This window comes from Sebastes umbrosus, chromosome 1 (genome assembly GCF_015220745.1).
Source record: "Sebastes umbrosus isolate fSebUmb1 chromosome 1, fSebUmb1.pri, whole genome shotgun sequence".
Taxonomy (NCBI): Eukaryota; Metazoa; Chordata; class Actinopteri; order Perciformes; family Sebastidae; genus Sebastes; species Sebastes umbrosus.
Window position 1 is genome coordinate 36,151,478 of NC_051269.1, and position 15,922 is coordinate 36,167,399.

At 41.6% G+C, this 15,922-nt stretch overlaps 1 protein-coding gene across 2 annotated transcripts in view; it reads left to right on the forward strand.

Moving 5' to 3' along the window:
* The window catches only part of LOC119494458 (inter-alpha-trypsin inhibitor heavy chain H3-like), a 67,282-nt gene that overhangs the window by 6,200 nt on the left and 45,160 nt on the right, over nt 1-15,922 (forward strand). Inside the window, exons 13-22 of one of the 2 annotated variants that reach the window (XM_037780359.1) lie at nt 995-1,180; nt 1,285-1,424; nt 1,590-1,750; nt 1,926-1,952; nt 2,050-2,124; nt 3,475-3,588; nt 3,738-3,939; nt 4,045-4,217; nt 6,106-6,217; nt 6,330-6,748. The exons of the other annotated variant lie outside the window; for it this stretch is intronic. Of the exons in view, the coding sequence (XP_037636287.1) occupies nt 995-1,180; nt 1,285-1,424; nt 1,590-1,750; nt 1,926-1,952; nt 2,050-2,124; nt 3,475-3,588; nt 3,738-3,939; nt 4,045-4,217; nt 6,106-6,217; nt 6,330-6,468 (1,329 nt within the window). The 3' untranslated portion in view covers nt 6,469-6,748. Of the gene's footprint in view, nt 1-994; nt 1,181-1,284; nt 1,425-1,589; nt 1,751-1,925; nt 1,953-2,049; nt 2,125-3,474; nt 3,589-3,737; nt 3,940-4,044; nt 4,218-6,105; nt 6,218-6,329; nt 6,749-15,922 lie in introns of those variants that run through there. 2 annotated transcript variants of the gene reach the window in all.

The window sequence follows — 15,922 nt, forward strand, 5'->3', positions numbered from 1 at the left end:
GTGCAGGCTCTAGGCTATGAATACATTTTTGAGCCGAGAGGACCTATTATGCTTTGGTGCTTTTCCCCTTTCCTTTAGTGTGTTATATAGTTTGTTTGTGCAAGTAAAGTTACAAAGCCCAAAGCCCTAGCCAAAGGGAGCTACTCTCCCGCACAGAAACACAAACTGCCTGGAACGCCTCGCTTGAAGTCCCGCCTTTTCTTCCATAACATGGTGATGTCACCAAGTAACACATTTGCATAATCCCTGCTTAGAGGCTAGTTTGGCTCGCCCTTCAGCAATGCTAGTTAGAGCGGAGTTGAAAGAGTTTGGTTCGGTTGACCAATCACAACAGTGGGCCAGCTGACCAATCAGAGCAGAACGGGCTTTTTTGGGAGGTGTGGGGCGGGGGGGGCAAGACCTCAAAGGCCCCAATCACACAGAGACACAACGCTAGAAATGCGTCGGCCGCATAACCATTGTTTTCCTATGCTAAATCCCAGCTAAACAGTACACTACAAGATGTTTCTGAAAACATTTGAGGAGAGAAATAAGCATTACAGTAACAGAATATTGATTCGTATTTGATCAGCGCGGCCTAGTTTGACTGTTTGATCGGAGTTCCTGTGATTGACAGCTGCTCAGAGACAGCAGGCTCCAGCTCGGCTCTGATTGGTTGTTTTCCTCCGGTCTGTGAAATCTTGCAGATGCCGTTAGGAGCCCCGGAGGACACAGAGGCACATGATTTATTTCAGATTACCTGTCTCATGCACTACTGTCAAGATATAGTGACCATTTTATAAAAAATAACTTTTTTTAAATCATATTTGCTCCATTTCTACCCACCTCAGCTTTAAAGCATAAACATGTTCTAGTAGAAACCCAAAATACAAGTACACACCCGAAAATAAGCATAATAGTTCCTCTTTGAATGTAAATAATACCAGCTATGTCACATTATTCCACAATTATGTACAAATACATGTAATACAATGTGAGTATGCATTTATACCAGGGTTTCTATGAGGAGGTGGCCAGCCCTCTGCTTTTAGAGGTTGACCTGCGTTATCCTGTGAACTCAGTGGACTCCCTGACCACCAACCACTACAGCCAGTTGTTTAATGGCTCAGAGATCGTGGTGGCCGGTCGGCTGATGGACAACGACCTGGACAACTTCATGGTGGAAGTGTTCGGCCAAGGGGTGAGGAGAGGGAAATGGCAGAAATTTGGAAACAATGCTGAGGTGGAGAAAAGACGTGTGTTTATTACAAGAGATCTTTTTTTCTCCTTTTCTCTTTCCTGTAGTTTGAGGAGGCCTACAAGGTGGAGGGCCTGGCTAGTGCTCTGGATTGGGATGTGATGTACCCAAATGAGCAGTACATCTTTGGGGATTTCACAGAGCGTCTGTGGGCTTACCTCACCATCCAGCAGCTACTGGAGAAGAGGTCTGTTTGAGTATATATTTGCTCCAATTCTACCCACTGCAGCTTTAATGATACTTTTTGGGTATCGTCTGAGAGCCCATGATCAATCTTCTAATATTAATTAATAGATTCCACGATGGTTCTCTGAATACCAGTGTCAAATTCAGCACATTTTCCTTCTTGCAGCAAGAGTGGTTCTGCAGACGAGAAAGCCAACGCCACAGCCAAGGCCCTGGACATGTCCCTGCGATACAGCTTCGTCACTCCTCTCACCTCCATGGTGGTCACCAAGCCTGAAACTGAGGACGGAACAGAAAGCCCTCTCATCGCTGACAAGCTGACTGAGGGTAAGGGAGGAAAAAGAGGGGTTACAAACGGGATACAGGGCAGGCTTTCCCTGACTATTGGATTCATGTTTTCAACATATAACTTTTCTTTACTCAACTATACCAGCAGAGGGTGGTGCTGCAATCTGAACTGTGCAGTGTGCTAAGTTGTTTTTGTTTATCTGTTTTTTGACAGAACAAAGACAGCAGGCAGAAAGAATGTGTAAGACTGTCATTTTTCGTTTTACATATAACATAAATAAGACTTCCGGGATTCACTGTATTGTTTTTAACTCAAGTTGTATTGTTCCTGTATCTAGCACATCGACATGTACCCAATTATTATGCTAGGGGACCACCAGCACGAATGGCACCAATGGCACCCACATATTTTGGTAAGTACACTTTTAGCAATGGTAGCTGCATGGCTCTGGCAATTTAGTGCACACATTCACGGTCCTCAGGATGAGTTGTAATGACTTTGATGATCCCTTACTTTACATTTGGCGCCACCATCAGGTCAAAAACTTTACCAAAGCAATGAAATATCTCAACATCCTCTAGATAGGTTGGTACAGATATTCATGGTCCTTTCATTTATCAAATACTTTAGTTTATGACCAAATACCTGCAAAACAAATGACATTCCCATCAACTTCAGCTATATTTTGTGTTTAAGGTTAATGAGCTCATACAGCATGTATTGTAGCAAATAGCATGCTAACACACGAAGCTAAAATGATGACATGATAAACATTAAAGCTACTAAACATCAGCATGTTAGCATTGTCACTGTGACCATATTAGCATGCTGACGTTAGCATTTAGCTCAGAGAACTGCTGTGCCTAAGTACAGCCTCACAGATAGGGCAGTGTATCGGTACTCAATACCTTAAGGTATCGAACGAAATAACCCAGTACCAAGTAGGATTGAAACTTCTCCAGTCAAATGATACCTGCAATCGGCCCTTTTTGTGCCCAGATCTAGAAAAAAAAGAGACTATTTGTCAGAGCATATGAGCGCGAGTGAGTGGGTAGCATGAGCGGAAGGATTTGGGATGGAGCGCAGAGCGGATTTTTAAAAAAGTTGGAGCATCGTCTTATCTCCCGCTTCAACCGCTCACACCAGTCCAAAGCAATGCCGAGCGAGCCTGACCCAGAATGTATCTGTGTATTGCGCACAGCGGCCGCGTAGGATTGCTTCACACTTGTTTGATCCAAACATTTCCAATAATTCCAGAGCGTTGTAAAGTCCAAAAGTCAACAGTAGATGCAATAATTTCTAAAATTCATGTTTTTATCTAACAAAATATTCTGCTTCAATCCATGTTGGCGTTTAGCCTTTCAAAAACATTTTCACTGCGGGAAAAAAACTGTTCGCACACAAAGGATGCAACCTTTATTAACGGGGTGGTCTAGCAGCAATCAAATGTTAGATTCATAAAAGAAAGTTGATTTTAATAAAAAAGACTGGCTCATTTAATCTGATGAATCATTTTATTCAAATTGAGAATTTTGTTTGAGGATTTTTATTTAGGTTGATGTGGTCATAACAGACATTTTAAGCTTCATCGCTTGAACTACTCTATTGGTATCGGTATCACTTAAAGAGTAGCCTATACTGGTATTGGTATTGGCATCTGTAGCTGTAGACTCTTAGTCTTCTTGACACGTTGTCATCAGCAAAACAAAATCACATCCATTTTGTTTATTACTGTCATTAAATACTCTGGTATCACCTGCAGTGGATGGAGATCCTCATTTCATGATCGAGCTCCCTGAAAGAGACGACGCGCTGTGCTTCAACATCAACGAAGTACCAGGAACCATTTTCAACCTGGTCAGAGACCCAAAACAAGGTCAGCCCTGAGTCCTGATCATCATCATGACCTTCTTACTCCTTGACTTTTTAGTACACATGTATACTCCTTGTAGATGATGAAGACTTTGGAGACCACACAAGTCGCAGTTAAACAGTGAGTGACTGAATCCCGTGTTGTTTCCTCAGGTATTTTGGTCAATGGCGAGATCATCGGAGACAAGAAGATTGCCCCTGATGGTAAAATTAACACCTACTTTTGGCGTTTTGGCATCGTCCACCGGACTCTGGGGGTGAGGCTGGAGGTGAGCACTCAGGACATCACAGTGCTCCAGGATGGCAAACTGGTCACAATGCTGTGGTCTGATACAGCTTCTGTCAAAGGACCCAAGTAAGGACCCCTTTATTGAAAGAGAACTATCTCTCTAAATGTGAAATAACAAATCCAGTTCAGGATGAACAGTTGTCTATCTAACTCCCCTTATTCCTCCTCCAGTGTGGATCTTCTCTTGACCAAGGATCGCAGCCTAACAGTATCTCTAAAGGATTCGGTCAAGTTTGTCGTCCTGCTACACAAAGTGTGGGCGAAGCACCCGTACCACCGGGACTACTTGGGTTTCTACACCCTGGACAGCCACCTCCTGTCCCCTTCTGTTCACGGCCTATTAGGTACAACATCACACACGTCAGAGAGCAGACTGCATGGTTTAAAGTCAAAACTAGTGATGTGGATTGCTTTTCTGAATTTATTGGTTTCTCCTCAGAGCAGACAAAAAAAGATAATAATAAAATAAATTGACACTAACTAAAGCAGTCAGTCCACAGATTGTCAGGATATTTGCCACCGTGTTTGGGGATTAGTCCGATATGACATACATGCTAAAAGGCGTAGCCTGCTTAATACAGTTCATAGTTCACTTGGCAAGTAATAATCATGAAAATCTAAAAGTTGCACATTGCAGTGCGAGCCCAGGCAGAATTTCACCTCATCCTGCACCCACTTAGGAAAAATATCATAAAATAAAACAAGTTAAAGGGACTGTTTGTAACTTCTTACACGTATAAATCATTGCGGGTCGGTGTCCCATGGGCGCTCCCGTGTGGCTACGCTGTTCAGACAAGACTCCAACACAAACTACACGGAAACACCAAAACCGCAAAGTTATATCTAGTGAAGCCCGTCTTGCAAAACAGGGTTGGCCGCGGTCGGAGGACGCGGGGGAGACCGTAGCTTTGGTCTCCAGGGCCGGAGTCTCTGCTGTACTCTGCTCTTCTGCTCCTCTGCCTGCATGCCTTCACTCACACACCACGCTCGTTCTCACTCGCTCTTTCGCTCCACTCTCACGTGCATGCACGCACACTACACACTGCAGAAGAGTTATATTAGCACTGAGAATATCTAGTGAAGAAGAAATAAATAAGTAGATAAATAAATAATAAGTAGAAACTAGAAAATTTTGCAAGAAATTTTGACCAGTGTGCCTGGTGTTGGGGGGTCTGAGGACCATAGTGAGGTTATAAGAAGGGGGATGATAGGCCCAATAAAGTCCAAAGTCTAAAGTCTATTCCAATGGAGCACGAATCTCTTAGTCAAGTCATAGTACACGATTCCCGATCATTCCGCACGTGTTGATGTACTTTTTGTACATGTGCTGGCAACGTTGCGGGACGAGTAGCGCGGCAAAGTTTAGGAAGAAGAAGAAGCAGAAAATAAACCCATCGAATAATAGACCAGACCAACAGAGGTTTCCCGTGTCTTGTGAAGTGACGGGGCTCTGCAGCGAGAAACGTCATTGTCTCCGACCAAAACTCAGGTGTCTCCCCTGTTTCCTCCGGCCGCGGTCGTGAGGCTGAGGCGGGAAAAGCCAACACTAGGATAAGCATTGATTCATGGAGAGATCTTCGTCTGGTCAGCTAACATTACTGTCAAGCAGGTGAAATATAGAGTGATATTGTGGTTTTAGCTGACGTGTGTCGCCTCACTGTTATGAGCGATGCTCGTTCATGTCTATTTAGAGCGAGCACAAGCGCGAGCAACAGGACGCTGACTTTGGTTGACTTAACGGCCACAGGTGTCGCTGTTAACAAGCAATTTCTGATTCTTACATAGAGTCCCTGTAAAGAAACAGTGTGTAGCATTTAGAGGGATCCATTAGCAGAAATGGAATATAATATTCATAACTATGTTTTCATTAGTGTATAATCACCTGAAACTAAGAATCGTTGTGTTTTCGTATTTCGCTTAGAATGAGCCCTTCATAGCTACATAGGGAGCGGGTCGTCTTCACGGAGTTCGCCATGTTGCTCCGCCATGTTTCTACAGTAGCCCAGAACAGACAAACCAAACACTGACTCTAGAGAGAGCAAAATATATTTGATCAATTACACTATAAACAGAGCAATGCTTAGAAATATAGGACCTTCAATCTTTTCGACATTACAGTATAATAGATATGATGAAGCTCAATTTTTTTTTTTTACTGCAGTTGGAAATTATCACTGGTGGAGAACGATTTTATATTAAAATATTTACTTTAAATGGTGCTTCGTCCTTCAGGTCAGTTCTACCATGGGATTGAATATGAGGTGTCAGAACTGCGTCCAGGTAAAGTCCCAGAGAAACCAGACGCCACGATGTTTGTGAAAGGACTGGAGCTCAATGTGACCAGGTACACTACATACATATACAGATAAAAGTGTGTCCCATCTCAGTTTGCATGCAATGTGTGTCTAAAATGAATGAATAAATGGTCCACGTGACATTTCTGTGTTGGTCCACAGAGGCTGGCAGAGAGACTTCAGGCAGGATGTGAAGAACGGAGAAAATGTTCCCTGCTGGTTCATTCACAGTAATGGAACAGGCCTCATCGATGGAGAGGCATCAGACTACATTGTGTCAGGCCTTTTTAAAACAGTTTAAAAACAGGTCACACATCATCAATGTCTACCACAGAAATGATCTAAATCAAATTCATACAATTAATATTCAAATCTGCCTGTACTCACGCCATGAATGATCTAACATTTTGCACCCAAACAGGCTTCATTCATAGCATTGTGTGGACAGTTTCACGGTTTCTATCACTGTAATTGCTGGAATGATAAGAATGGGAAGTAACGCCAACCCAAAATAGTGAGAGGACCTGGGAGAAAGCCTCAGCGATCACTTGTACTGAATTAAATCTTAAAGATGGACACAAGTTGGATTTGATCATTTCATTTCAGTCTTTCATTTAGGGCTGCAACTAATGATTAGTTTCAGTGGTGATTAATCTGTTGATTATTTTCTCGATTATCGATTAGTTGTTTGGTCTAAAATATGTCAGAAAACAGTGAAAAATGTCGATCAGTCAAAGTCCAAGATGACGTCCTCAAATGTCTTGTTTTGTCCACAACTCAAACATATTCAGTTTACTGTCAAAGAGGAGAAAAGAAACCAGAAAATATTCACATTTAAGAAGCTGGAAGCTGAACTCTCAAACCGATTAATCTATTATCAAAATAGTTGGCGATTAATTTAGTAGTTGACAACTAATCGATTAATTGTTGCAGCTCTAGTTTCAGTGTTTCCGACATTGTACAGCAGATAAGGTAGTTAACGTTTGTCATGTCTGACTTTGAAAATGTCTTGCTAATTAAAAAAAAAATCCACGTATGATGACACTGACGCGTCCTGCTTTTTGAAATGGTACAGTTTAAATGTTTGCTAATGTCAAGAGCCGACAAGATGTAAGATGTGGTCGGTTGTGCTTAGCTCCACCCTCTCGTGTCACTTCTGGTTGCAGAAAAACAAGATGGTGACCGCCAAAAACCAAGATGGCGATGGCCAAAATACTGAACTCGATGCTTCAAAATGGCAGTCCATAAACCAATGGGTGACGTCACGGTGATTACCTCCACTTCTTATACAGTCCATGATTCATTACTATGTTTTCATTAGTGTATAATCACCTGAAACTAAGAATCGTTGTGTTTTCGTTAGCTTAGAATGAGCCCTTCATATTTACATAGGGAGCGGGTCCTCTTCACAGAGTCCGCCATGTCGCTCCGCCATGTTTCTACAGTAGCCAAGAACGGACAAACCAAACACTGGCTCTAAAGAGAGCCTTTCACCAAAAAATTTGAGTTTCAGATACTTTGTTTCCTGCATTCTGGTGACTTTTAAAGAATGAAAATTACAAAATAATACATACACTGCAACAGCATTTATAATAGGCCTACTTTTAATTTAACTTTTAATTCTCAGCAAAGAAAAATGAATAATTCGCCCCTCTGACTTGATCCTCTAGTGAATCTCTGGTATAAACTAGACTAATATTCATCAGTTTTCATTCCTTCATTCATTCATTCATTTGTTGCCCCTCCTTTAATATTTATTTCTCTTAGTACTCTCCATTTCTCACTCTGTCTCTCACTCACCGAAGGCCCTTTGAGACAACGCGACAACGTCACCACTGAGCTCTGACATGTTATTTCTAATGGCTTGCGACTTCGCTGAGATGCTGTGATGTGCAGCGAGCGCAGCTCAAACTGCGCTGCGGTGTGGTGAGCAGCTCTCTGCTGGGACATGACGTAGGTGTAGCTCTATTGCGTCTGGGTGGAAACAAGAAGGGCTTATACAAACTGTACAGTGCCAGAAACATGTTGAGATAATGAAAAGGGAAAAAAAGGGTGTCATAAATCGGGAGAACTGGGATCTGTCATCGCCCTGAAGGGGATTCACGCACACACACACACACACACACACACACGGGTACCTCTGAAATAAACAAGTTGTGACTGGATGGGTGTCATTTTAGTTCAGGGGTGCCCAATACGTCGATCGCGATCTACCGGTCGATCGCAAAGGTAGTGTGGGTAGATCGCATGGCATTAAAAAAAAAAAAAAAAAAAAAACTTAGGGTTAGGGTTAACTTTTTTTTTTTCTTTTTTTTTTTTTAAAATAGACGTCAGCCAACAAATTGCAACACTGTTTCACTTGAACTCATCTGGAGTGGAGGATGAGATTTTGACACTACAAGCTGACATTCAGCTTAAGTCCAGGGCTCATGGACAGTTCTGGAACTTCCTCACAGAGGAAAAGTACCTCAACATGAGGAAGTGCTACCTCCTTCACTGCATTATTCGGCTCCACTTATTTATGCGAGTCAGCCTTTTCCCACATGAAGATTATTAAGTCCAAATACCGTTCCACCTTGACTGATGATCATTTGGAAGTGTGCTTGAGGCTGGCTATCAGCAGCTACTGTCCAGACTATGCATCCCTGGCTGATTCCATTCAGTGCAAGTCATCAGAGTAAGGTAATGACAAAACATGTACAGAGTTATATTGTACAATATGGGTTCATGCAGTTATGCAAGGTACACCAACATATATTGTACATATAAAGAATACTCAATATATTTATAAATAAATATATGTTTTGCATTTTTATAGTAGGTAGATCATTTTGACTTTGTCATTTTATAAGTAGCTCGCATGCTGAAAAAGTGTGTGCACCCCTGTTTTAGTTGATGAAGTCTTCCCGCTGCTGCACATGTAACAGGGTGACCCCAACACAGAGGCATCTCTCATCGCCCTGAAGGGGATTCTTTCACAACAATGACCCGCCAGCTGTTCATTATCACGCTTATTACACGGCTACTTAGGCTAATTAATAAATCAATATTTTGACACATAAACCTCCAGAGTCCCACATCAGAGCTGCACACATAGCAACGGTCTGCTCTACATAGCAACGGTCTGCTATAAAGACATTAGAGACCACAGAACGCAGTGATTGACCAATCAGAATCAAGTATTCAACACAGCTGCGTAATAAGCTCTTTCATTCACGGGAAAACAAACAAACAGTTGCAGAGGCTGAGGGTCCCTCCTCCTGCAGCAGAGTGTATGGGTGGAGTAAAACTCCAATGGGAAGACTTCATCTCCACATGCCTTGAATTGCATGCGCACTTGTTTTCATGTAGCATGCAGGAGCAGAGGCTCCTCTGGTTCTCCGTCATGCCTGCTCTGTGGACAGTCACCATGCTGCTGTGGATTTGTGTCTGCATCTGGCTTCCGGCTCAGGTTCAGGGAGATGTGGTCGTTTCTCGCAGAGATGCTCTGAAGGCAGGTATTTATTAACATGTATAGGAGCGGGCTGGTTTGACCACATTAATTAGGGATGCACTTGATAACTGATTTCGGATATTGGGCCAATACTGACTCAAATAGCTGGATCGGTGACAGTGAGGCCGATCTATTCAATTAAATTAAATTCTATATGTACATACTATATACATTATATCGTATTATTATATTATACGTTCCTTCACCAGATATCCCAATGGTGTTCTCATTTTACAGTTAAACTGTGCACTACAAGATGATTCTGAAAACATTTGAGGGGAGAAATAGACATTAACATAATATATTGATTTTTTTAGCAAGTTGCTGGTGCACTATTTATTATTCTAATAATAAAGAACAATTCAATAAAAATAGGTATTTATTTGTTACATTTTGTTGTTTTGTTTTGTTTGTTCAAAGTTAGGAAAGTAATGTTTAAGTCGAGCCTGATGTTGCCTTACATATAAAAGAATGACTTCCACACAGTGAGGCTTGCAGCTTATTAAAGCTGCAGTAGGCAGAATATTTTTGGCATCATTGGGCACAATAACCTTTCAGCATATTGTAATTCAAGTGTTCTGAGAGATAACTAGACTTCTTCACCTCCTCATAGCTCTGTTTTCAGGCTTTACAGTTCATTTCGGAGAGAGCGTTCCTATTGGCTGTACTCCAGCTGGTGGGCGGTGCTTGGTATTTCCTTGACAGATCTCAACATGGCTGCCTGGTCACAAACTTTCTCATTTTACAACTAAATAGTAAACTACATCATGTTTCTGAAAACATTTGAGGCGACAAATAGGCATTACAGTAACAGAATATTGATTCATATTTGATCAATGACCGGTTTTCCTTACAAAGCAAAGATTTAACATGAAGACATGATAAATTGAATTGGAGGTCTGCGGCTAGGCAAGGCCTGCCAGCCCATTCTCATTCCCAGGACGTCAAATACCGACGCTTTGTGATGGCCTTCGGCGTTGTGATGCACAAGGCACCCTTTAGCGACGGTATGAAACCCACCAGGCTTTCTGTTAACTATAATGTAAACCCGTCTGCGTCATCATTAACGTAGCTGGACGCAATAGTGGCCTTTCCTTGCACATCAAGCAGCTTTTTGGCCAAGATACCCGATGGATGAGGGCATGGATTGTAGTTTGACACATATCCTTTGGATGGTTCAAAATAATAAATTAAGCTTTTTTTCCCCCTAAAATACTCCAGTGTTTCAGTTTTAGTTTCATTGTGTTTCTCTATACCGTAAAAGTTTTGAAACAGGGTTTTGAACCTAGAATTCCTGGTTGCAACATTTTGTGTGTTGTTGCACAGATTTAATGATAATTTTTCACTTTACTTAAAGGAGCAGTGTGTAGCATTTAGGGGGATCTATTGGCAGAAATGATATATCATATTAATAAGTATGTTTTCTTCAGTGTATAATTACCTGCAACTAAGAATTGTTGTGTTTTCGTTACCTTAGAATTAGCCTGGTTTATCTACATACGGATAGGGTCCTCTTCACGGAGCCGGCTGCCATGTTTCTACAGTAGCCCAGAACTGACTCTTGTTGTGTTTCTAGCTGTAAAATGTTGTTGTACATGCTACAAAGTAAACATTGAGGTAATAGTAAATATGCCTCTTGCGTCATGTATTTAATGTAATGTAAGAAGGGAACTTCGCATTGCAGCATCGCCCTGAAGGGGATTCTTTCACAACAATGACTGGCTCGCTGTACATTATCCCTTACGTAGTAAACACACACACACACACACACACACACACACACACACACACACAGGTACCTCTGAAATAAACAAGTCGTGACTGGATGGGCGTCATTTTAGTTGATGAAGTCTTCCCGCTGCTGCACATTTAAGAGGGCGATACCGCACCCCAGAGAGGCGTCTCTCATCGTCCTGAAGGGGATTCTTTCACAACAATGACCCGCTAGCTGTTCATTATCACGCTTATTACACAGCTACATAGGCTACTTAATAAATCAATATTTTGAAACATAAACCTCCAGAGTCCCATATCAGAGCTGCGCACATAGCAACGGTCTGCTCTACATAGCAACGGTCTGCTCTACATAGCAACGGTCTGCTCTAAAGACATTACAGACCGCAAAACGCTGTGATTGACCAATCAGAATCGAGTATTCATCACAGCTGCGTAATAAGCAAATTAATTTACGGGAAAACGCTGACTCACAAACGGTTGCAGAGGCGGAGAGTCCCTCCTCCTGCAGCAGAGTGTATGGGTGGAGTAAAACTCCAATGGGAAGACTTCATCTCCACATGCCTTGAATTGCATGTGCACTTGTTTTTATGTAGCATGCCGGAGCAGAGGCTCCTGTGGTTCCCAGCCATGCCTGCTCTGTGGACAGTCACCATGCTGCTGTGGATTTATGTCTGCATCTGGCTTCCGGCTCAGGTTCAGGGAGATTTGGTCGTTTCTCGCAGAGATGCTCTGACGCAGGTATTTATTAACATATATAGGAGCGGGCTCGTTTGACCACAGAAAAACGAATGACGTCTGGCTTGACCGCATCTAAGAAAGTCTTAATTCAGTTTGTCTGTTATTTTGTTTTGTACCGTTTCTCCGATTTCTCTGATCTGCACTATTCAAAGAAAAACATGTTTTAAATTGAAAAATGAAGGTACATCTTAAGCAATTTAAAAAAAAAGTTAATCAGAAATAATAAGCAGGTTCATCAGTGATGATAGAGGGACGGTAGCCTGATATTATATACACCTGATACTGATTTCGAATATTGGGCCAATACTGACTCAAATAGCTGTGTCGGTGACATATAGGCCGATCTATTCAATTAAATTAAATTCTATATATACATACTATATACATTATATAGAGGAATTTCATGTGACCGGAACTTGGCGTTCCTTCACCAGATATCCCAATGGCGTTCTCATTTTACAGCTAAACCGTGCACTACAAGATGATTCTGAAAACATTTGAGGAGAGAAATAGACATTACAGTAACATAATATTGATTCATATTTGATCAACACGGCCTAGTTTGACCGTTTGGTTGGAGTTCGCGAGTGATTGACAGCTGGCTCTCATAGACAGCAGACCTCAGATCAGCTCTTACTGCTTGTTTCCTTCCGGTATGTGAAATCTTACAGATGCCGTTAGGAGCACCGGAGGACACAGAGGCACATGATTTTTTCAGGTTACCTGTTTCATGTACCACTATCACGATATAGCGATCGTTTTATAACAATAACTTTCTTTAATCAAATTTGCTCCAATCTGGCCTACTTCAGCTTTAAAGACAACAGTAGTTTAATATTTGGACTTAGTACTTCTTAAACTACTTGCTCAAATACTGTGAACTACTTTTACTGTCTACTATTTCAGTAATCCAATGTCAAAGTCCCCTCTAGAGAACAAGAGTAAGACTTTTGTCTAACTTTGAAGTCGGATCAAACACATTTCTTCCATAAGTAGTTTATTAGTCTCATATATTTGAACAAAGTACTTCTTATACTACTTGCACAATTAATATGAAGTACTTTTACTGTGTACTTTTTGAGTAATCCATTGTCAAAGTGCCTTCCAGATACCAAAAATAAGCATCTTTGTTTGAATTTGCTGTAAGATAATAATAAATTCTTCTATAAGTAGTTTATGATTATGATATTTTTGGACTGAGTACTTCTTACACTAATAGCACAAGCACTAGGAAAGAAAAAAACGAGTCAATATTTCGTTTTTTTCGGGGTTTGTAGGCTTTAAAGAAGGAAACTAACTGCAAGTTTTCTTGTTTTCGTCTTTAAATGGGTAATCTCAAAAAGTCTTATTTCAGTTTGTCTGTTATTGCGTTTTGTACCGTTTCTCCATTCTGCGCATGCGCAGTCTGATCTGCAGAGTATTCAAAGAAGACTTTCGCCAATCACAGTTCATTTCAGAGAGAGAGAGCGTTCCTATTGGCTGTGCTCCGGCTGGTGGGCGGTGCTTGGTATTTCCTCGACAGATCTCAACATGGCTGCTGGGTCACAAACTTTCTCATTTTACAGCTAAGAGAAATAGGCATTACAGTAACAGAATATGATTCATATTTGAACGGTGTAAGAATTTTCCGTCCTCCTCATCGATATGTTTTCAAACATGAGAGGTCTCACAATGCTGACCATTAAAATAAATTGGCATTTGAACATTTTCCTTGCAAAGCAAAGATTTTAACATAAAGACATGATAATTGGAGGTCTGCGGCTCGGCAAGGCCTGCCAGCCCGTTCTCATTCCCAGGACGTCAAATACCGACGCTTTGTGATGGCCGTCGGCGTCCCAATGCACAAGGCACCCTTTAGCGATGGTATGAAACCCACCAGGCTTTCCGTTAACTATAATGTAAACCCGTCTGCGTCAACATTAACGTTCAAGGAAAGTGCTGTGGTGACGTAGCTATCAGAGTGAAAAGAGGTGATGGGGGGAGGTAGATGGGTCCAACAAACACAAGGCTTTCATCCTGGAGACCGCTGTTTGTGTCCCATGCGCCATGTTACAACCAGCTGTTTGTGTCCCGTGTTCACAACGTTCAGTGTCATTTTCACTGTACAAACGTTGTAGTTTTAAGCCCAACCATGTAGACTTTTGTTTTTTGGGGGGGGTGCTTCAGATAGGGATGCAGTGTCAGTACAAAATTGTTTGAAAATCTGTGTTTATCATGCCAAACATACAAACATGCTGTTTCTCTCTCAATAACCATGCAGTCATGCTGTGTTGTCTTCCAGGAAACCAAAGAAGCTGGGGGCGCCAGGACAATAAAGGTACTCATAATTCAAATAGTTATTAACACAAGTATAAAGTACTCTACTGATGTTCATTTCACCCTGCAACAAAACTCAAAAAGGACTATTTTTGTCTCTTTTTCTTCTACAGAAAAGAAGCACAAGCTCTGCGAATGTAAGGAAACAATTTTGATATTAATATAAAATTAAAAGCACTGTGTGCAATTGCTAATGCTAAAGTAAGCCCAGTACGCTACAAATCCATGGAGGAAAAGGTTGAAAGGGGAAAGAGACAGAACAAAGGAGTGTCCTTTGATTTTGTCCTGGGTGAATTTCACAAGTATGTGTCAATGAGTCATCATGCTACAGTAGTCAATGGTTAGTGAGCTGAGTCCATGGGTCAAGGATCATGCGACTGAGTTCATGTGGTCTCTTGCAAACCTCTTGAATGGTGTACATAACAGTAACCTCTCTGGATTTTGTGACATGGATAATTTGGGGACATTTCTCATGACATCTGATCCTCAGTTCAGTAGAGAGACGACAATAAGCTGCCAGTTCTCATGGCCACTGGTGTTGCTATAATTAGAGCTGAGCGATAATTCAATATGATAATTTATCGTCTCTCAATGGAATCGCATCGTGATGAAATCATATATTGTGATACACAATTATGTCGTCTAAATTAATAAGAAGAAGCACATCAGTGCTTGATTGGGAAAAAATACTCTCTTATTCACATGTTGGCATGTTTATTGGCCGGTATCAGCCATCTTAGCGACTTATTCCCATATTTATTCATTATTTCTTTAAACATGGGAAGGGTTCAGAGATTTATTGGGAAAAATTAAAACACAAAGGCGTAATGGCATGGGGTGGCAAGTCTGAACAAAATTAAATGAGGCAGGTGCAGGTAACAAATAGTATCAGATGATTGAAAGCAATGACACTAAGTGGAAACATGGTGGTCAGGTGACTGGAGGTAAAGAGGTTACTTCAGGACAGATGAGGGCATGAGGGAAAGTCTGAGGACCTCTGGTGGACAAGTAGAGAATGACAAAGAATGAGGCAGGATGTGTCCATCCTTTCAGATGGTGGAGGTGTACAGCGTGAGAGTGGACTCCACTGTGACGTCTCGTTTCGCCCACACCGTCATGACCTCCAAGGCTCTGAACAAAGCAACGTCCTCCCGGGAAATCTTCTTCGAGATGGAGCTGCCAAAGACCGCCTTCATCGTCAACTTCAGCATGTCAGTTAAAATGTAGTACTTTAAACTGTGAGCATAGATCCTGTCTTTCTTTACCTTTTGACAAGTGTCTTTGTGCCTCACAGGGAAATTGATGGTCAGATGTATGCTGGGGAGGTGAAGGAAAAAGAGAAAGCTAAGAAACAGTATGATAAGGCCGTATCCTCTGGACAGACTGCTGGACTGGTGAAGTATGTTGTTACAGTGTGCATTGAACCAGTTGTGGTGGTGGTTGTGTGAACAACACATTAACCCATTTGTGC